The sequence below is a fragment of the Cydia amplana genome, chromosome 14, assembly GCF_948474715.1.
Source record: "Cydia amplana chromosome 14, ilCydAmpl1.1, whole genome shotgun sequence".
Taxonomy (NCBI): Eukaryota; Metazoa; Arthropoda; class Insecta; order Lepidoptera; family Tortricidae; genus Cydia; species Cydia amplana.
Window position 1 is genome coordinate 2,785,880 of NC_086082.1, and position 24,298 is coordinate 2,810,177.

The window sequence follows — 24,298 nt, forward strand, 5'->3', positions numbered from 1 at the left end:
AATGGCAGCCTCTTTCTTTATTTATTATTTTGTTGTTATGTGCATTAACTATTGGAGTGTAATTTTGACTACATCAGTAAGCAACCCAAGATTGCTGCAGTGCTTTGAAATTTGTTTGTTGGGGGGTCAACTATATCTGCAGCTGACTGTATATCAAGAGCATGTTCGCTTGAACTCGTAATGATCTGGGGCCCGTTTCTCAAAAGCTTGTAACTTGTAATACAAGCGGATGCCACTTTTTGACAGCTTTTGTTAGAAAGGGACTTCCACTTGTATTACTAGTTACAAGCTTTTGAAAAACGGGCCCCTGCTCTAAGATGATAAAAAAGTATCTTACCGTCTACCTGCTGCGCGCCTCCTATCCTAAAAGACCGGTTGTCACACGGGGTGTATCTGACGGAGCATATCCCAGAGTTACGTCTTATGCACGCTCTGTACTCGTGGTTCGCCAAATGTCTCCCGTTCACGGCGTAGTTGAAGGTCCTTATTGTGCCTGTGGACATACAATTCTCAGTTAGAAGAGGGTCACTATTGTTTTCCAAAAAGTTTTTAAGTTATAACGTATTGTTTGCCCGCATTTTCGTTAGTCATAAGTAATTCATTTGGTTTAGAAACGCGTCACTTCTCAGGATTGCCATAAAACAAACCTAACCTAACCTATCTATAAGATAACCTTACGAAAATCCTGAAAGTTAACGGTTTCAGTTTTATGACTAATGATAATATGACAAACTATACATTATGACTTAAAACTTTATTGGAAACAAAGGGATCCCGTTAAAAGAACATCGGCCAAGAGTGTGCCCGAACTGTGCCGTCGGAAAGTTCCCAAAATTGCAAAGTTTCTACATAGAAAATGTATAAAAATAAAGTCCTCGGTTCAAAAGTATATGTTCAATCACAAGTCGCTGTTATTTATATTTTAAATCCATCATACTCCAGAAGTAGCACTCAACAATGAGATTTGATTTCATCCGACCAATGTAGCACGAGAGTTCTTGAGAGTTGAGATAAAAATCTTAAGGGCCTTTCACACGGTACGAGTTTCTCGTCTATGAAGTTAATGACGTGCCGTCGGAAAGTTTCCAGAACTACGAAATTTCCACATGGAAATATTTCGGATCTTTTTTTGTAAGGGAATCGAAATTTTCCATTAAAATTAAAGTTTCCTTTGTTTTATGTGATCCTGAAAATTCCGAGAACTTTTCCAAACTTTTGGAAACTTTCCGCAATAGGTAATATATGAACGTCATCATCGAATACAAGATTGTGAAAGAATGCACTTTATACAATACTTTATAAATGAAACAAAACAACACAACAAATGCGTTTGTGCATGAAAGCTAAAGGAGGATATTTTGACGATACTTCATTTTTTTAGGGAAATACATAAAAAAAATGTTTTTTTTTTAAATTCTCAACGTAAGTTTTGACCAACCCGTATTATAGTAACATTGGACAAATGGCGATAACGAAAACCGAATTACGATTATTATTTTTATTTACAAATTATTTAAAACGCAGTACCTAGCTTACATTTCCAGCTCACTAACGACGGTGTTAGCTTGCTTTAATCAAGTCATATGAAACGCCTGCGTAAATAATTTATTGCTAACATAACCTGAAAAAATTGCTAATTTAAACATGTAAGCGCTTCGAAAAATTACTTGCATGTGTTAGAACGCGCGCGCAAAACAAAAGCACACAAGTAACGTAATACGTTAGCTGATTTTAGACTTTATACATCATTGTTATGGTTGATATTTGACTGACTTGAAAACCGATTTATTACATTTTAAACTTTAAGGCTGGCGTGGCAAAAATATGATATGTATACGCAGGATATCTCTTTTTGGTGCCACTGGGATTTCATGGATAGATTTAGCTATATGCCACGACTAGAGACATGTGGCTCAATATACACCACATATTAATGCTAAAGCAAACTCACCGTTATTCCCCGTGTAATACTGCCTACAATCATGCGGCGCAGAATGAGCTAGAAAAAGAGACTGGTTCATTGTGTACATGTGGCTCAATGTACACCACATATTACCATCAAAGCAAACTCACCGTTATTGCTCGTGTAATACTGTCTACAATCGTGTGGTGCAGAATGAGCTAGAGGCATCTGCGCGAGCCGTAGCAACCAAAGTCTGGGCATGTCACTCCCGCCATACAGACTGTACTTAAAGAGTCTGGTTCATTGTGTACATTTGGCTCAATGTACACCACATATTATCATTAAAGCAAACTCACCGTTATTGCTCGTGTAATACTGTCTACAATCGTGTGGTGCAGAATGAGCTAGAGGCATCTGCGCGAGCCGTAGCAACCAAAGTCTGGGCATGTCACTCCCGCGCATGCGCACTGTGATTTTGGTCGACGCTGATGAGGGCAGCTCGTCGTCGAGGTCATGTTTTTCGCTGGTTGTTGATAGAGTGTAGTATACTGGAAATAATCAGCACTTTTTTTACTGTCTAGTAGCGAATAAAGATCGATATATTATGTTGCAGAGATATTTGACCCCACCAAACAAATTTCTATAGAGGGGGTCAGTTATCACTGCAGTCGACTTTACATCGAGGCAGAGCGTGAGTATCTGGAGCTTAATAAAATAAAGTATACTAAAATCTACTTTATAGTCAATCAATAATCACTAATAGTATTTTTTTTGTAGTATAAAAATTGTACAACTTCACTACTATTTCCCCACAACACAAGACCGAAGGATAACCTAGAGTAGGCATATGCGTAGTATGCCTTAAGGGCAGTCTCGGTAAATGTATGTAGGTATAAGAAACAACACTATTGGAAATAATCGTGGAATAATCCCATTCGAGTTATGTCGTTATTAGTAATTCGTCGGTGCGAATAAAAAAATCGCCATGTATTTTTTAGCTACTTTACAGGAGACAAAAAAAAGCGGCCAAGTGCGAGTCGGACTCGCCCATGAAGGGTTCCGTATTTAGGCGATTTATGACGTATTAAAAAAAAACTACTTGCTAGATCTCGTTCAAACCAATTTTCGGTGGAAGTTTACATGGTAATGTACATCATATATTTTTTTTAGTTTTATCATTCTCTTATTTTAGAAGTTAGGGGGGGGACACACATTTTACCACTTTGGAAGTGTCTCTCGCGCAAACTATTCAGTTTAGAAAAAAATGATATTAGAAACCTCAATATCATTTTTGAAGACCTATCCATAGATACCCCACACGTATGGGTTTGATGAAAAAAAAAATTTTGAGTTTCAGTTCGAAGTATGGGGAACCCCAAAAATTTATTGTTTTTTTTTTTATTTTTGTGTGAAAATCTTAATGCGGTTCACAGAATACATCTACTTACCAAGTTTCAACAGTATAGTTCTTATAGTTTCGGAGAAAAGTGGCTGTGACATACGGACGGACAGACAGACGGACAGACAGACAGACAGACAGACAGACATGATGAATCTATAAGGGTTCCGTTTTTTGCCATTTGGCTACGGAACCCTAAAAAAAAACTGTTTATTTTCCTGTTTGTAATATATTTGTTGCACCTGTATTTTTTTTGTGGTAGATCATTGGTTTTTACATGATACTTATGCAGAAAATAAACAGTTTTTTTCGTAAATTTTCACAATATAAATTATTTTAACCAGAATTTTGATACATAGCGACTTTAATTTGGTTCACTTAAAATCGTCATGTGTAAAGTTTACACATAGCGATTTGTTGCCAAAGTAACGTAGCACGAAAAATGCTACATAGCGGATTTTAGGGTCCATAAATCGCCATGTGCAACATTTTCGCCATCACCCTCGACGGAAAACAAGGCATTTAATTTCATTATGTGCAAAAAAAATCACATAGCTATTTTTTTGTACAAATTTTGTTAGTTATTTTCAAAACTAGTATAGATATAAAAAAAATATTGATATAGGTCGACGGGAAATTGAAAAATCAATTAAAATATGCCACAATCAAAAAATCGTAAAAAAACACATAGCGATTTTATTATTCGCACCGACGAATTGGAAACATAATTAACTAGGTTACAATATCGTCTAGACCAGCTGTAGACTGCCTCCCGTAGACTCCACATTATGTGTTATAAATTCCATACATTAGTTTGCTTTACATTGCTACTGACATATCCAGTTTGACAGACTATAAATACATTTTTAGTCCGTAGGTAGCCGGCTGGGCACCATTCCCAGTTGTGTCGGACATGTAGTATGTGTACTATGCCTCACCCACACACGTACGTAGTGGTAGTATATAATAGCATGTACGCGTTAGTTTAAGGGAAGATATTCGTATTTAGACACCAACAGTTGTATCATTGACGCCACACCTTACATGGCGATCCTGCCAGTGCGGCCTCACGCTGCACTGGCAGCGCGCTGCGCTTGCCAGTCAAGGACGTGGACAAAAATCAAAATTTTAAGCTGAAGGACTATGTTAAACAAAATTGTATCGGACATTTGTGATTAAATCAGAACAAAGTGAAAATGGGATAAGTGAATATATTAAAATCGTGCATAATTGGACAGTAATTGCCAGGACTAGATACATATTATTTAAAACGAACTCTACACGCGGAAGGTTGTTGTAAAACATTGGTGGATGACTTTATTGCGGATTAGTATCATAAAAACGGTAAAAGTGGACAGTTTTGATACTTCAACAGAAAGACTCCAATAAAAAGTAAAATGCTGACGGGGGCAAAGCTAGTAATGATGGTTTGCAGCAGGGAGTTGTTGGTGTCCTTGGTCGAGTGTGGCGTCTGGAGGTCCAGGGACTACAAGGAAAGAGTAGGTTGGTGTGTGGAAAAACGATAAAGTGATAAGTGTAGTTTAGTGCTATGCCGTACAAAAAGGGACATTTAATTATTTTAATTGTTTATTTTTTATGTTAGCTCCATAGTTCAATTTTTTTTTAATAATAGATACCTACATTTTAACGTTTTTGTTGGACTTTATATTAAAGGTCCGTATGTTAGTTTTTTAATGTGACTATTGAATAAAATCCTATTTTAGTAAGTATAACTGTGCCGCTTGATGACAAAACCATAATATATGGGTGGTCTAAAATACATACATGTGATAGTTTCGTTTTATTAAATTTCATATATCTTATACTTAGTAAAATGACATGCTTTTATTCCTTATAACTTACAAATATGGCACATAACATAACGGCGGCGCGTGCACTCCTTAAAGGGATCGGTATGCGGCGTCTGTTATTTCATCTCTAATTTCATAGTTTGTGCACTGATTTAGATTACTTAAACATTATTGTAATGATATTAAATTGAAAGAATAAGTAGTAAGTAATAATTAAAATATTTCAAATCTCAGATCTTAAAATATAAATGTATGTCAGTACCGACTTTTAACCATAAGTACTTTATTTTTAATTAGAATTCGAATTGTGTTTTTTTTTATGATAGCGAGTTACAATTGTATCGGACAAGACTTTTTTTAATTCACGGATCTGACATATTTAACAAAGAAAATAATGACCAAGTATTATAATTATGGATATTATGACTTTTAAAGTAAATAGTGGTATTGCAAAGAAGATCTGTGGTATTGTAGGTATGGGCTTGTTTAGGAAAAGATTTAACGTTGGTTTTTAAGAATTTAAAGAGCGCAAGTTTCGTATAAATGTTAGTAAATGAATGTTTGTGGTAAGTTTAAGAAAGGTAAGGAATGTGAAATAATGGTTAGCATGGTTGTCGATTGTATTATTAGTAAAATGGAATTTGTATGTTATTGGAAAAGTGGTGTGAGTGTATGGGAAAACTTAAACACGTAAGTGTTTCAAAGAACGATTAGCCTGATCAACTAAGAGTTGCTGAAATTCTTATATGTTAAAGTATTCATGGTGTTTGAGTTATTATGTGGTTGCATTTTGAGTGTTGGTTTATTGTGAGTGGGAAATGAAAGAAAGTCATTGAAAAATAAATAATTATGTACCTATCGCATCTTCGGTGGCCCGAGAGGCGGCCTTGAGCGATTAGGTTAGCAAGGGTACGCCAGGATACAAGGCAGGCACGGAATCCTTGGACGTCTGACCATGATTCGGTCGAGTATCAATCGTGGAGACTCCTTGGACACACGGAATGATATTATGTATGGATGTGTTAAAAGAACTGCCTGTATGAATAAATAAATAGTATGTGTGCGCGCTTAAAAATAAATATCCTTGTATCCTGAGCAAATAAATAAATAATTATAGTAAGGTCGGCCGACCACGTATGTAAAAGCGTTGCGTACCCTTGATCTTTGATTTCAGTGAAGCATAAAAGATGCCACTATAAATGAATAAGTTAAATTAAATAAAACAAAGAAAATATATTTAAATGAATGACGTCATAATAAAATAACTTGCAAGGAACTGATAATGTACAATAAAAAATTAGAAATGATATTATAAGGTACCAATGACGAGTAACAAACCTATGTTTGTAACTAAGTAAGACTTAAAAGGACGAAGAAACGAATTGTATTGACGAATACACTACCAAATTTGGAAATAGTTCTTGTAATTTTTGAATTTAGTTCATAAAATATGTCTAGTGTAGTTTTTAAGTGTTTATCTTTTTTTTGTGTTTTTATTTTTATTAGAGTTAACATACATATTAGTAGTTTTTTTTTAATAAATTTTGTTTATCATTAATTTTAATATATATTTTATAAATAAGTAAATGAAGTTATTTTGTGTATTTAAGTAGGTATATTTCATAGAGTAAGTTATATAACGGTAATTAAAATAAATTGGTTCGATTCGTCATCAAGGCATTCATAAATATATTCTTATATTATAAATTTTTATGCCATAATTTTGATATCAATTGTATGTTTTGATTGTAAGTTAAATTGTTTTGATTTAATAAGCACATTAATTTCATCTGTGTCTAATTTTCTTTTAAATTTGAATTTATCTACTGCTTTGATTGTTTTCATGTACAATCCTTTTTTTTGTAATAATTGTTTTACTACAATGTATTCAATGCTTACGTAAAAAAAAATAGATTAAGTTTTATATTTTAATCATTTTTTTTTCTTCAAGGGGGGAGGTGTAGTATGTGTACTATGCCTCACCCACACACGTACGTAGTGGTAGTATATAATAGCATGTACGCGTTAGTTTAAGGGAAGATATTCGTATTTAGACACCAACAGTTGTATCATTGACGCCACACCTTACAGACATAACCGTCCGGTACGGGCCGGCGGCATGCATAAGCATTCTGTCCCCCACCGCAATAAAAGCTAAGAAGGAGATATTTGACCTGATAACGTATAAAAAAATTTAAAAATGTTTATTTCGCTAAAAAAGTACTTAAATCTACATACATATGTGTGAAAATTTTCTAGTATGAGATCATGTTTGATATCTTAGCTTTAAATTTAACGGTATATAATATATTACAAATTTCTACATGTTATTAAGGTAGCTGCCACACGCGTCACATCCCCGACAAAGTAGACCTGATTGTGGAATGCCTCATCTAGTGAGTGAGATCTGCGATTTGCCTTTCGATCAGAATATTCATCTCAGGCTGAGCTAGAATATTCTATGCAACGAAACGTGCATTTCTGAGCTACTTGCAACAACTGCAGACGTGCCATGTTTACGTTGCATTTACGATGGTAATTGGGTTCTACACTCAACACCAGCGAAAACAGGGTTTATTCCTGGTTCGTCGTATTCCTGTTTCGTCGTATTACTGTTTCGTCGGATTCCTGATTCGTCGTATTCTTGTTTCGTACGTATGCTAGAAAAAGTACGATCACTGGTGATTACATTAAATCTTCATATTTAGTAAATACTGGTTTACTGCACGACATATTTAATTATATGTATATAATTCCGACAAAACAAAAATACGACGAATCAGGAATCCGACGAAACAGGAATACGACGAACCAGGAACAAACCGAAAACAGGTAGCTTTATCGTACATGGTGACTAAAAATAACTGCATTCCCGTTGCCAGGGAGGTTTTGGGATTATACTGAGCAAATTTTACTGTGGGACCAACCCCGAAATCGCGAAAAAGTAGCTACGTACTGTGCTGGCCATGGTTTTGTCCACAGATCCTGAATTCGTTGTCTCCCTCGCCCACGCTCATGACGTCCTCGTCGCACTCCCCTGTCAGCCGGTTGGGTTGGCCCTGCACATTTCAAAAACAATAGAGGACACTGTCACCATCTTGATGAGAGTAAGTACATCGTATATTATATTAAAAGACCAGAAGGATGACAAAACAAACATTTAAAAAGAAACTAAGCAATTTTTTATTAAACAAAATACTAAGTCAATAATACGTTACATTTTTTTTTTTACTGTACGCTAAGAATATAAAGTTAACCCCTTACTTCATGTCATAAATAAAAAGTATTTGTTTAAAAATTAACTTTGATAGTTGCTATATAGGACTCCGCATGCGGTAAAGGGTTAAGTAGATACCTAAGTTTAAGTTACCTGTCAACTACCTAGCTTGCATAAACATAAAGGAGCCTCGTTTGCCAACAAACCACTCTGTGGTTTGGCGGAAGAATATATGTAATTAGTTGTAAGCAAGATTTCTGAATAAACGTTTTTTTTTTTTTTTACATTATTTCGCATTTTTAATATTAGTAGGGATACGTAGAATAGTTCCGATTTCGAGATCCTATTTTTGACGATTTTTGACCCCCCCCCCGCTCCCCCAATTTGAAATGACGTAATTTTATGAATAGCCCCTAAACAGTACAACTTACAAATTGTAAAATGTACGAAGTCGATCCTCAACTGCATGGATGCTGCAATCCCTCTCCCCGGTCCAGAGCTCCGGGAAACCGGGAGGAGTAGGGGGGTTGTTCACTTACAATAGTAAAATGTACGAAGTCGATCTTCAGCTGCATGATGCCGGCGTGCGTCTTCTCCACAGTGATGCTGCAGTCCCTCTCTCCGGTCCAGAGCTCCGGGAAACCTGGGGGGGAAGGTGAAGTAGGGGGGTTGTTCACTTACAATAGTAAAGTGTACGAAGTCGATCCTCAACTGCATGATGCCGGCATGCGTCTTCTCCACAGTGATGCTGCAATCGCTCTCCCCGCTCCAGAGCTCCGGGAAACCTGGGGGGGAAGGTGAAGTAAAGGGGTTGTTCACTTACAATAGTAAAGTGTACGAAGTCGATCTTCAGCTGCATGATGCCGGCGTGCGTCTTCTCCACAGTGATGCTGCAGTCCCTCTCTCCGGTCCAGAGCTCCGGGAAACCTGGGGGGGAAGGTGAAGTAGGGGGGTTGTTCACTTACAATAGTAAAGTGTACGAAGTCGATCCTCAGCTGCATGATGCCGGCGTGCGTCTTCTCCACAGTGATGCTGCAGTCCCTCTCTCCGGTCCAGAGCTCCGGGAAACCAGGGGATATGAAGTACGTGAGGTTGTTCTGGACCACCCCGCCGCAGGACACTTCAACTGGAAACAAATGTTGCAGGTTAGTTTCCATTATTATAGCCGGTCCCATATTGGAATACCCGCCGCCAACTGGTTTAAATCTTCTCGAGGCAGAAGTCTAGGGTTAGAGGCGGTGTAGCTTTATTGGACGTTCATAAGTGCATTGCATGTATGCATCACTCGTAGTGCGTGTCATTCGTATTTATGGCAATCTTAATGAGATCAATTTGAGATCAGTTGTAATTTTAATGCGGCTTAAGATTACATACCTACATTGTATGCGAGTTAAATTGATCATTATAAATTCTTCAACGATGTTAAACTTGAGTAGGTAGTTAACAATGCTGCAATGTGATTTCTGTAATTCTTTCAAAGATTACGGTTATTAGACAATGTATAGACAATGGTACGAGATGCTGTCACGAAGATGAAAGTTTGGATAGTAATAATTACCCACGGTTTAGATTACCTAATGACGTTACGACAGTCTTTGTTACTAAGCAAGAAACTAACGCACAACTAAAGCACCGGGCGGACACGCCATACATCAAAAATCATTTGCGTTTATATGTGTGCGCGGCACGTCTATACACGCGTCATTGTGTATGTGTGGGTAAGTCGTTTTACTGAGAGTACGCCAGACGGTCTAGCATGAGTTGCGTTCTCGTGCGCGACTCCATACATCTATAGCGCGACTTCAAGTATGGGCTCGCGCACGAGAACGCAACTCATGCTAGACCGCCAGAAGTCCGCCAAATTCATGTCGCGGGGCGAGCACGGGGCGAGGTAATGCGAGTCGGGGCGGCGGGCGGGGCGGTGCGTGGTCGTTCTGTATGATAATACTATTAATTATTCTGTGACTAAAGTCAGGAAACAGTCTTGTTTAATCACTATCACTACATAGTATAAAACAAAGTCGCTTCCCGATGTCTGTCTGCCCCTATGTATGCTTAGATCTTTAAAACTACGCAACGGATTTTGATGCGGTTTTTAATAGATAGAAGTGATTCAAGAGGAAGGTTTATGTGTAATTTGTTAACCCGTGCGAAGCCGGGGCGGGACGCTAGTAAATAATAAAAGGACAATATTTTATACATACTTTAGTTTTATAGACACACGGTAATGTAAGGTTACATCTGTCAATTTGTCAAGTCAAATGAGCCCCCAATCATATTAGCGCTCCAGTCATCTTACGACGGACTTCTTGACTTGAAAAACCATTGACTTATATAGGTATTACTTCGTAAACATGGGCCTTAAGAGCACTATAAGAGCGGTTTCGCACTACGTCCGATCCGAATCTGATCCGAATCCGTGAAAATATGGTCCGAAGTAGCCGTAGAACTATTTCTATGGTAATTTACGCACTAGATCCGTCTGATTTCTTTCCGAAATCGGATGACGGAGTACGGAGACTTTAAACTCGCGCGTTTTGTACACATATTTAATTTCACAAACGGGTCTAACGCGATATAATATTAAATTCCGACGTTTCAGCTGAGTTGCACCAGCTGTGGTCACGGAAAGATTGACAACCCAGCAAATGTCAACGGAAATATTAACGGACGGTGTTAAGAGCACTAACAATGGTGCCAGTCAGTAGGTACAGCGGTGTCACGCACACGAATTCGAACCAATCGTGCAGTCTATAACGACATAACGCCATTGGCTGTCGAGTTCACATCACGCGCGCGATAGGTCGCAACACTCGCAACTAGTTGCGTTAGACTGCACGATTGGCACGAATTCATGAGTGACACCGCTGAACTCGCACCATTCTTAGTGCCCGTCTTTATAATATAAGTCAATGTGAAAAAATATCTCACGATCTCTATTAAAACTGCAAGAGGCGAACAATTAAAGTTTTATGGACAAACTAAAGCCAGTACAATAAAGCGAAGCGTCGTAACCTGGTTTATGGCAGGTCAGTCTGGATTTAATGGCACCAGCGTACAATGTATGGAAAAACAATACAGTGGCTAGGTACAGTCACACTGTACCTGGGCATTTTCACTTAAAAGTGTACTCCATTTACTTATTTTTTTCGAAAATCCATCATCTTTTGGGTTAGGTATTTCTACTCAGGATCACGAGGACTATAAAATGTTTGACATATAGGTACCTAAGTGCTAAGTAAATAAATATTTTAAAGGTAAATCTCCACTGGCCTGACGGAATCAGATTTATAGCTAGAATTTTTAAGCGCACGTATGAAGTTGTAAACACTCGGAATTTTAAGCAAAAATAAAAAGGCAACACAGAAAAGGCGCCCACTTTTTTCTAATTAAAAGCGTTTCGCGGCTGCGGGTACTGTGATAAGGCTTATTAGCTGCTTTGCCGCAAACAGCCATAATTGCCTACCTGCGCTAACAAGGAGTTGAAAATATTTAGAGGAAAACAATTAAAATTAAGGAAAAGAGGAAAAAAATCGTCCCTGGAGAGACTCGCTCGAACTCGCCTTAGGGCTCATTCAGACCGTGCGAAAACTCGCATGCGAGTTTCATTACATTGCGTCATTTGATCGGTCGGCTGAATTGACGTAACCTCAATGGTCCGCAATGAAACTAAAATCGTATACGAGTTCGCGCGCCGTCTATTGCACTCTAAAAAAAATTTGGTTGGCCCTATCAATATCTTGATAGTCGTAATCAAGCATCTTGATTCCATACGAGCCTAACAAGAACTTAGACACATCAAATAAGGTAATTCTGATTGCTATTACTATATCTATGTAACTGAACCAATTAAGATCTTGTTCAATATTTACACGAAAAATAATTATGCTAACTAATTGATCCTAGCAAGATCAACTAAGGGCTTGATAATTATTATCATGATATGTTACTGTACCAACTAATACAAACAAGTCAGTTTAACTAAGATGTAGGTCAATATTAACATGAAGAATTACCGTATTAACTATTTGACCCAAATAAGTTCAACTAACAACTTGATTACATCGACTAATGCACCTTATTATCCTGAACTAAGATATTGTTAAATTTGAATCTCAATTGTTTAATCATTTCAACTAAGATGTAAATCAATGTTAACATGAAGAATTACTGTATCAACTATTTGACCCTTAAAGTTTAACTAAGAACATGATTGCACCGACTTATGCATCTTATTAGCCTGAACTAAGAAATTGTTAAATTTGAATCTCAATTGTTTAATCAGTTCAACTATGAAGCTTGTCTAGTACAATATACCAATCTTCTTCAATTGTACTATGACTCTTTGTCTTATTTACTAAGACATTTCTTTCAGATCTCTACTTTTTATGCGCACCGTGCTGAATAATGCTGATCCTCGTACTCATATTATACTCAAGGTCTTAAATGCTAAGATGTACATTTATTTCAGATCTTTTTGGCGATCGACCTAGACCGGTTTCACGAGCACGCCTCCTCCCGTGTTTGTAAAGCTAAACCGGTCTAGGTCGATCGCCAAAAAGATCTGAAATAAATGTATATCTTAGTATTTAAGACCTTGAGTATAATATGAGTACGAGGATCAGCATTATTCAGCACGGTGCGCATAAAAAGTAGAGATCTGAAAGAAATGTCTTAGTAAATGAGACAAAGAGTCATAGTACAATTGAAGAAGAATGGTATATTGTACTAGACAAGCTTCATAGTTGAACTGATTAAACAATTGAGATTCAAATTTAACAAAGTAAAGTTTTATGAAAAGGGGGTAAATGAATAAAACAAAAAATATATATAATAAGATGTTATTTATTCATCTAAACATTTAGAAAACTAAACGTTTTACATATATATTATAATTAACATTTAAAACGGGCTACAAATATAATGACCGTTTGGCGTACAACCGTCGATTTCCCCCTTATGGGTACCCGTTGGCGGCAGGCTCGGGGACGTCTGTCGCCTACACGAGGGTCCCTGGGATGGCCAATGCGCAAAAAATGGCGCACTCATAGAGAAGTAAAGGGAAACAGTTCCTCCGAAGTCGAGTCCGCAGTTCGGACAGCCACTGGCGGGGTTTCGGAAGCATGGTCCCGATCGTTTCCCGTGCCTCGCCTTAAAGCCTTAAAGGCGGCCAACAGAGGGGTTTTACTGGGTGGACCTGGGGTCTCATTAGCCCACAACAGGGATTCCCACATAACCATCCCGGCCCGTCCCCGCGCCGGGTGGTATGCGTAACGCATTTGAACTGCTATCAGTTAAGGGGTTAGGTTAGATTAGCACTTCCTCCATGTTGCACATACACTATTATACATTAGGTACACAAAGCAAAGGTAACACGTTCACTGTTCCGGGCTTGCCGTGAAATAAATGCACAAGTTAAGTTTATTTCGTTGACGCGTACTTGAATGGCTAAGTAGTTGAATACTGAACGTTGAGGCTGAGACTAGCTAGTCCCCGCTCGCATCGCACGGTCTCAGACGCCACAGGGGCGCGGGCGGGGAGGAACGCGGGTGCACCGGCGCCCCCCTACTTATCTCTTGATTGAACGGATTACCTGATTATTTAATTTAATTATGAAGAAAATCGATTTAACAAATAATTCTTAGTAGAATGGAATATTAGTTTCGTAATTAATACAATAACTTGATCATAATGGGATTGAATGTTTTATCTTCGTTGTTCTAAATATTATATGTTTAGTTGATTAAAATACCAAGTCTTATGTAAATCAACAAAGACAAAATAATCACATAAACTATTAAAATGTTCATAACTATTAACATATTTATCTGTTTTAATTAATTTGTTAAGGATTGAATCAACCTACGTTACATAATTATGCCAACAAGTTAATGATAGATGCAAAGTATACAATTGTTAGGATTAATAACATACCTACTTTATTAGTTCAATCACAGATACACTTATTGTTTTAAGAAATCAGCTTTCTTTGATTTATATAAGATCGTTATTGTTATAATTAACTTAACGTCAACTAAGAGAAAACTGCTCTTAGTTGGTCTTCATTTTTTAGAGTGATGGGTTCTGTGCTCGAAGGCGCATTAGGGATGATTCACGTAAGACAGGGCCGGGGCCGGGCCGGAGCTTCCGGCGCTTCGTTTTCTATGGAAGCACCACGTGATCACCGACCAGCCGTCATAGAAAATGAGATGTCGGACACCTCAGCCTGGGCACGGCCCGGTCTAGTGTGAGTCATCCTTTGTGATGGAAATATTCGCTTTCAAGCGCATATGAAGGATATGGTGGAAATATTCATTGTTAAGGGGTAAGTCTCATCGGTCTCAGTAGCTTAGTTGGTCGGGCGGCAGGCTAGTATCCCGGAGTCGAGAGTTCAGATATTTGTGAGCATTTTGGCCGCTCCGATACCTATATCTGATGGCGACTGTACTACTACTAGTGAGTGTAGTGTAGTCACAGTTCATACACAGCTGCTATCAGCTGATACTTGATACCTATCTCCCATATATGTATTTTACTATTTTACAGAACATTAAGTTAACGATGCCATAAACCTTGACTTACTGTAATTTGCTATACAATGGTTAATGACCATTGCCATAACTTCCACTCGATTAAACCTGTTAAAACCTTAGTATATAAGGCCAGCGCTTTCTACCAATATATTCAGTATTTTTACTCGACTCTTGTGTTATCATTGTAACCCCTGAACGCCGAACACTTCATAAGAGTGACTAGAAAGTTTTGTTTCCACCAATATTATTCCTAAGTGCATCTCATTATTATCAAAGTTGAGTTTCGTTCCGTCTAAAACTCTGTAGCTACATTGTATCTAATCTGCTACTCTCTACATAGTAGATAAATTACAGTCATATACTTACATTGTATGATAATATCGATCTCAGAACGACACGAGACATGTCACGCATTAAATGATGTCGATAAATTCTGTAATTCTGTACTACAGACCTAGAATACGCGTTCGCTTAAATATATTGAAGTGAAATTAACATTTCATGAGTGCGAAAGAGGCACACAAAGGACTACAAATAAAAAACGTGAACGTGCTTCACAGCGGCCGCTAACAGCCGCTAGCGGTACACAAAATCAAAATGTAATAGTAAGTAAAATAGAAAAAGCAGTATTCAGAAAATACGGTACCTATGCTGTTACAAGAGCAAATAACTGACATCATCATATTTATTTCTGGATTAAATACCTATACTTACTCCATCGTAATGAACATTTGACATTATTCAGATTTTGGTCGATATGGCCGTTGGCGGAAAGGTTCTCGAGTGGCGACCTCGTACCGGAAGGCGCAGCATGGGTAGACCCACGGTAGACCCCACAAGGTGGACTGATGACCTGGTAAAGGTCGCGCGAGTCCGCTGGATGCGGGTGGCGCAAGACCGGTCATTGTGGCACTCTTTGGGGGAGGCCTATGTCCAGCAGTGGACGTCTTCTGGGTGATATGATGATGATGAATGATATTTGACAGGGAATCTTGTATACCCTAGATCTGAGTTCTGTATATAGTTACTTACTTTTGAGCCCAACCTAGTTCGTATTTCATTGGGCTCGGTTGAAGTGTCCATTCGATTTTACTACTAACATTAATAGGCATACGTCCTAGTATTGTATAAATATTGGCCTAGACTTAAGACGTGTTCACATCAAAGAAATTTACCAATAAAATATCCAATAACGTTCCATCACATAGTCGCATACACAGAGATAGTAATAATACTAATAATATTAAGATAGTCTATGCACGTTTGCGGCACAATTGGACAGATGTGTGGTTTTATGTCAGATCGTGAAAATGCCCTGTAGGCATAGGTTGAAGCGAGTTAAAAGGTATAAAACAATTAGCTTTTGTGACACACACTTTTATTGCTGACTGTACTTCTACTCATTCGCATGTCTATCAAGTACTTCTCGAGGCCCTTCTAAAGAGCCTAAACTCGTTGTGTTTTTGTTACTCCGTCGAGGAGTTCCTTCGATTACCTTCCGACTGCATCATCAGATCAGCTCCATGTTAGCATATTATTGCATTGCCATCGGAATTACGATAGTGCAAATTTCAGCTGAATGAAATACCGGAAAGTGGTTCAAATTTTAGTAAAGGACAAGACTTGAAGCACACATATAACTTACTTAGTTTAAACCCAGTGAAGCTAAATAAAAGTGTGTAAAAAATCCAAGAGGGTTGACATAAATTGATTTGTTGCAAGACTCGTTCCATATTTTTTCGCAGATTTACAAGCAAACATTTCCTTACTTATTACTTATTTTTCTGCCAACCCTTATTTTCAATGATCAGCAACATTGAACGGGGTTTGGCTGCTAGTGAAAATGAGATAATCAGGCGGCCTAGCCATGGTGACAATCGCTTGTCGCAGCTATCGAATCGCTTTGTGTCTCTCTATCACTCTTGCATATTAGTGTGACAGTGACAGTTGCGTTTCGTTCACTACGGAGCGTTAGCGATTGGCATGTTGTCTACGGGGCCAGATGCCTTTAAAAAGTTCAAAATGTTATTATGCTCAAGAAAACAAACAGCAACACTCTTAACTGTCCATCGGTGGACCTTATGCCTCTTGTAATAAGGTTTATGAACAGTCAGTTAACAGTGTGGGCGATGGTAGTAAAAGGCAACATTCATAGGTATTCCGAAGCGACTCACGTAGTAGAAACTCCATTTAAATCCGATCGCTGTCGCTTCCAACTTTGAATACAAACGCAACGAGAAAACAATGGGGGGGGGGGTATGTAAAGTGGGAGGAGTGTTCTGCTGATTGAGATTTGATCTTATCCTGACAAGGTTTTGCTGAATCGGGAATATCTCGATTTAATTTGGAACAGTTCCACTAAAGTTATACTTACTCCTGAGTCTTGAATGTGGACTCCTCGTGATTAAATTCCCAATATCTCGGAAAACATATAAAAACTCAAAAATGCGCGTTTTCGCCCCTGAAAACCCCCATATAGCATATTTCATGGAAATCGTTAGCTCGCTTTGCTCGTTTAAAGCACACAGAGGTTCTACCGCGAAAAGACATACAAAATCGGGCTCATTTCGCCGCTGTCTGATAAATAAGACAAAACTTCGTGTGTAACTTCGTACCCCCCGGCGACACGAGCACGCTCGATGACGTATTCTATGGCGGTTAAAAGGTTAAAGGATGACTCCCGCTAAAACAGTCCGGGCCCGAGCCAAGCCACTTCGTCTTCTATGACGGGTGATCGGCGATCACGTGAAATTCACGTGATGCTTTCTATATGTTGACCTGTAGGACTCATTTTCTCGAAAGTCGAAACAAAATGTCTTAAATACCTACCTACGAGCTATCCATTTAATCGACACAGAAAACGTAATTTTAGCAAACAATGCATCATTTACACTTAGCTATGTACAAACGCAAAATCTTAAACAATATATCGTTAGAAGCAAAATTGCGTGCGGTTCTACATCCGTCTAACAAGCACGCTAAGCGTAGCGCAAGCGTAGCTAAGTGTTTTATTCCAAGTGTTATTTTGATTTCTTATGTGCCATTATAAGCTTACTTTTGTAAAATAAAGAAACTATGTGTTGTTTTGAAAAGATGTGTCCCGCCGAGTTTGTTGCCGGGTTAAATCTTCTCGGGTCAGAGGTGTAGGGTTGGAACCGGTTTAGTTTGACTTAAATAAAGATTTGAACGATTTCATGTGATCTTTTTATTTTTATTGAATTCCGATTCCATCGTAAGATCGTTTAGTTATTTTTATTATTTAGTACTGAAATAATAGTAGGCACTAGTATGGTTAATGAGTCCGAATGTTTATTTCATGCGTAGGTAGCATACCTACTATTTTGGTTGTGAAGTAATACATCTAGGTACTACCCCCACGCGCCCACCGCCATCGGGACCATCCGTCGCCGACATCAGCAAGTGGGATGGATGCGGAGTTTCATGTATTGCTTACACAGCCACCTGGGAGCGTGGTGTATTTCTGGTGACCTACATTCCATAATCTGGACACGTGGTAAATGGTAAGCTCACGTGTCTAACCTTCATTGAAAGGTGAGTGCAGTTCATTATGTTATTTGGTGTGAATCATTGTGAATTATGATTGGGGCTGTCGAACAGAGTGGTAGTGACGTGACGTCATCTCTGGTATCGCCACGTTTCTTTATAATTAATTTTTGTAATCCATTTAAATTGAAGCGATCTTGAGTTATTTTGATTTGAAATCCATACTGTTAATTAAAACCAAGTATTAGCTATCACGACGTGATATTATTTCATCGCTCACTTGTGAATCTACCCTCAATAATCGATTTTTCATGAAAATACAATTAATTTTTAAAATCTATTTAGATCTAAGTGATCTTAAGTTATTTTGATGTGAAAACCATATTGTTAATTAAAATCAAATATTGGCTGTCGCGACGTGATATTATTTCATCGTTCACTTGTGCATCAACCCTCAAAAAATATTTTTTTTCATGAAAATACAATGCACCGTTAGAAATTGACCCTGCTGATTTGCCAATGCAAGGATTATGTAATCTTTACCCTGTAACCGCCGCCTGTATGCCGTGATAGATCACAAATCGTGCATAATATGGAAACATGAGCTACGCATATGAAAATTAATGTTACAGTGTCCTGCAGCCAGAGCCGAGCGAACTTGCAGACATCATACCATTACGCCCGTGACACAGAAGCAGCTGTGCAGTATCTTCTGTGCTGGAGATTTGGAAATAAAAGGACAGGTTTCGTTCTAATTGTTTATTAGTGAATTTTATTTTGAGTGTAATGGCGAAGCATAACAGTCGAACGTAACTAATAAGCTGTCACTTTTCGTATTGGCCCATTTTACCTTGTTACTTATTTTTGGAACACGTGTTTGTTTGTTCATAGAAAGAAATAAAACGCACTCATTAAAGTTTAAATTTTATTCTGAGATTTTTGAAGTCCCGTATACATTGGAAACATGTTTTTTTTGTGTCTGCTACCTTGCATTTCATAAACCTTTTGAGTTTAGCCTGCATACATGATAAACCTAATACCGTGCAAATGATGATTTCAGTAACAGCCAGCTATGTTGAACCACATCGTGTCTCTCGCAATCTGCCGCAGCAACGGCAACGGCAAGCGGAAAGGATCAGCCTCCGTGCTTGGGTTGGACCTCACCACCACCACCTTTGACTTGGTCGCGTGCATCATACTTTATTAAGCTGGTGAGCAGTTCCCATTTCGTTGGGATTATTTTGAGATGTTTTACTTCTGCATAGAAGTCTTGAGCGAGTTTCTGTTGTTAAAGCTAAAGAAGAAAGCTATCTTTAGTGATTTTGATCAGTAATGTTCAGTTTCAGTTGATTTGTTGACGCTGATAGTACCAATGGTTCTGAGTAACATGATTTAAAGACCTGTTTTTATTTTCTTTTTTTTGGAATTCACTGTTAACATTGTTTTGCTTTCGACGGACTGAAAGCTTGTACTTTCGTAGGACTGAAATTATGCCCGATGGACTGGGCACTACTGTTTTGCTTTCAATAGACTGAAGGCACGCCCGATGGACTGGGCAATACTGTCATGCTTTCGATGGACTGAAGGCATGCCCGATGGACTGGGCAATACTGTTTTGCTTTCGATGGACTGAAAGTACGCCCGATGGACTGGGCACTAGTGTTTTGCTTTCGATGGACTGGGTATTGTTTAGTGACCGCATCAGAAGTGCCGGAGCATGTAAGAGGTGCACGTGGTCTGCTTTTTATGTGCAGAATGCTCTTTGCGAGGAGTAGCACTTACGCGGCTGAGATGGTTACTTCTGACGAGGGTCTGGTATCTGCCGAAGGACTGTCAATGCACCGAAGGACTGGTGTTGTTTTGTTAAAAATGAATTCCCGTTTATGTACTGTGTTCATATGAGTACAATTGGAACTATCAATTCAGAATCTTATTTATTTTAAGATGTCTTACAAAAATTTAGATCACATATGACCAATTTTTTTTTTATGCCAGATAATTTCCCCGTAAATTGATATTGACGAGTTTGACGACAATAGTAGTGATACTAGTGATACTGTCGAGCAATGAATTAGAGCTGTTGTGATTTGTGTTTTTGATGTTTGGGATTGTTCTGTTTTCACATAAATTTGAGAGTATCCGCCAGATGGAGGCGATGATTATTGGAGTGTATCCGTTAGATAGCGGCGATGATTACTGACGAGTATTTTTATTTAGTCGTTGCTCGATGGACTATTTTTGACTAGAGAATTGAGGATTGTTAAAGTAATTTTGACCAATTATTTTTTCTGGTTTGATTGATAACAAAGCTTGATTTTAATAGTAATTTGAGTGAGACCCAAATTGTGGGTCAGGAATGACCGAACGATGAGATACTGTGCTGTATATTTTGTTACAGAATCAAATGCATACATCCACACACGAGGACGTGTGTAGCGCAGGACGGCCGTGTCGGAGCGAGACACCAGAAAGACGTATTGCAGCATTACAGTTCTTACAGTTCATAGTTAGACGCCTGTATAAAATCGATTAGCAATGTTTGGCTACGTAGTATTTGCTTGTAACTAAATAATAAAGTTGCGTAGTGAATAACGCCACCATCTATTGGCGTATTAATGAACTAAAATGACAGGTAGAAGGCTTTGGAACGTCAAGAGGAGTATCTTGAGTGAACGTAGGCACGAGCAGGCATTTTTGTCGTTATGTTGGTAGACTGGTCAGGCAGGTTTACCAACTTGAATTGGAGGCGGGAGCGGTTGGCTCCGCCGCTGGAACTGGCTTCCTTCTTCTTGATCGGACCGCGCTAGAGATCGGACGTTAGCCAAGCTCGTGCCTAATTCGCTACGTTCCTGAAGGCTTACACCTGAAGGATTATTCTGAAAGCTAACGCTCACGTTCTTTAACCGTTTAGCTAAGTGTTTTATTCCAAGTGTTATTTTGATTTCTTATGTGCCATTATAAGCTTACTTTTGTAAAATAAAGAAACTATGTGTTGTTTTGAAAAGATGTGTCCCGCCGAGTTTGTTGCCGGGTTAAATCTTCTCGGGTCAGAGGTGTAGGGTTGGAACCGGTTTAGTTTGACTTAAATAAAGATTTGAACGATTTCATGTGATCTTTTTATTTTTATTGAATTCCGATTCCATCGTAAGATCGTTTAGTTATTTTTATTATTTAGTACTGAAATAATAGTAGGCACTAGTATGGTTAATGAGTCCGAATGTTTATTTCATGCGTAGGTAGCATACCTACTATTTTGGTTGTGAAGTAATACATCTAGGTACTACCCCCACGCGCCCACCGCCATCGGGACCATCCGTCGCCGACATATATAAGTTACCCTTTTTACCAACGTTGTCATCGACATAGCTCAGAGAATTGCCAGACCTTAAGTGGCAGTGGGCGGGCCACATTGCTCGCAAAATCGATGGCCGATGGGGCAAAAAGGTTCTCGAGTGGCGACCACGTACCGAAAGACGCAGCTTGGGAAGGCCCCAGACTAGATGGACCGTTCGTTGTGGAGATCCTTGGCGGAGGTCTTGATGATGATGACCCTTTTTAAATTTCCTGCAATAATGTTGCGCAGTAATATTGCAGCAATCATGCCGCTGTAGTATAAATCCGAACGGTGCGTCAATACTCGTACAGTGCGTACAATGTAGGGTAGTAGGGGAGACTGACCGTAAATTCTGTATGTAACGAGTAATAAGTATTAACTTTCTTAAAGTTGTCAACATTTGTTTAAGTTTCTGACGGGTAAATGTTTATTTATTCTTGTTTTACTTCAAAACAAAGGGAACTTCGTAATAATCACTTACAGGTGTAGGTATTTATGTCCACGGATCATTTCCCTGTTAGATGGTGCGCGAGACGCTTCGACTTTACCACATATTGTAGTTATAGTAATAAGTACTGCATATCATTCAAATTAATTATTATCTCTGCCTACCCCTCCGGCAAATAGGCGTGATTATAGTTATGTATGTATTAAGTAAATAGTTTTGTATTTGTATGTATGTATTAAGTAAAAAAAAGCGGGCCGTCTTGTAGTATGACATACGGGTTCAGGCAGATGCCGGCGCGAGCAGTCTTGTAGTGTGATATATACTTACACACGCAACAAACTCCCAGTCCGTGCGCGCAGTCGCCGGCGCTCTGTCCGTCCCTCTGACGACAGTCGTACGGGTTCAGGCAGATGCCGGCGCGGGCAGTCTTGTAGTGTGATATATACTTACACACGCAACAAACTCCCAGTCCGTGCGCGCAGTCGCCGGCGCTCTGTCCGTCCCGCTGACGGCAGTCGTACGGATTCAGGCAGATGCCGGCGCGGGCAGTCTTGTAGTGTGATATATACTTACACACGCAACAAACTCCCAGTCCGTGCGCGCAGTCGCCGGCGCTCTGTCCGTCCCGCTGACGGCAGTCGTACGGATTCAGGCAGATGCCGGCGCGGGCAGTCTTGTAGCCTGTCGGTTGACATTCGCGCTCGCCGCCCACTGGAAAGAAGTTGAGAACCTTGCCGAGAGTGAAGAGGCCACCTGGAAGAGAAAAAAACAAAAAAGACTATTAATGAGAAAACCCAATCTGTGTACAACTCAAAAACAGTTCTACTTAGTATCTCAGTTAATATTTTCAATATGCATATATTCCTACATATAAACACATCGCGAATCCGAACTACACAAAGGCTACCCGTGTAGGTATCAAGTTTTCCAGATAGCCTACAATTTTCAATTTATAGAGCATATTTCTCCAATTACATTCGGTCTGCATAGCACAAGCATACAAAATTACAGGCTATCAAATATTCTGTTTTGTAGACCAAGAGCTGACCCCCGAAAAATGACTTACACGTTTAATGTTTTAATTTCCCGTGCCCCCACATATGGGTCACGGCAAGCCTCTATTACAAATTACGGTTGAAAGCTGACAGTTGGGACAGTGAACGTGTTAAGTGTTAACAAATTCATGAACAACGAAAACTGGATAATCATATTGCTGTAATAAGTATTCTTATTATACTAGATACGATCGCGTCTGGCTGTCGTCGCTCCTGTGCTAGGCCTGCCGCTTTCTATTAATAAGACAACTTTGACACTTTTCACGTACTTTGGCATTGCTTTATCCTAAACGAAAAGTTTTGCTGGTTGTCACTCCGACCTTCAATGAACAGCTGCCAGATTCCCAGATCTAGTAATAAAGGATAGTACAGAAAACTTACTAGAAAGGTTTTGGTGCTCTCTAAATTGTTTTTTTTTTATGAATATCTACGAGTAAATAAATAATTGTTTCGGAACAGTCTGACACAGATCGACCAAACAACATCCATAACACACAATACGAGGGGCGTTCAATAAAAAGTGAGAATGAGTATGTTATATACAACTTTTATTAAATGTTATTTTATTTTTCGACATAGTCACCTTTTAGCATAATACACTTAGTATATCTTTTTTCTAAACTTAATATTCCTATTCTAAAAAAGGTTTTATCTTGAGTACTTAAAAAATCTTGTACTGCAGCGACTACCGCGTCGTCGTCTTCAAATTTCTTGCCTCTTAGGTATTTCTTCAATCTCGGAAATAGGTAGAAATCACTAGGGGCGAGGTCTGGTGAATACGGAGGACGCTTAAGGATATCGAACCCAGCATCACGTATTGCAGCCATTGCAACGGCGGACTTGTGTGCCGGTGCATTGTCCTGATGGAACAACAGAATTTTCGAGAGTTTACCTCGCCGTTTTTCACGGATCTCATTGCGCAATGTTGCTATTTGTTTGGCATATAAAGAGCCCGTAATAGTGGCTCCATGCTCGAGATACTCAATCACTACGACCCCTTTACCATCCCAAAAAACAGAGCCCATGACCTTATCGGCAGATGGGCCCACCTTGAATTTCTTCGGAGTTGGAGATGATGGCCTTTTCCATGTCAT

General features: G+C 38.9%; 1 protein-coding gene across 1 annotated transcript in view; it reads right to left on the bottom strand.

The window, feature by feature from the left end:
• Positions 1-24,298, bottom strand: part of LOC134653946 (uncharacterized) — a 68,356-nt gene that overhangs the window by 5,735 nt on the left and 38,323 nt on the right. The window contains exons 2-6 of the mRNA XM_063509316.1: positions 22,477-22,902; positions 9,296-9,456; positions 8,070-8,172; positions 2,260-2,451; positions 338-493 (exon numbers count right to left, since the gene is read on the bottom strand). Coding sequence (XP_063365386.1) covers positions 338-493; positions 2,260-2,451; positions 8,070-8,172; positions 9,296-9,456; positions 22,477-22,902 — 1,038 coding nt within the window. The remainder of the gene's footprint in view (positions 1-337; positions 494-2,259; positions 2,452-8,069; positions 8,173-9,295; positions 9,457-22,476; positions 22,903-24,298) is intronic.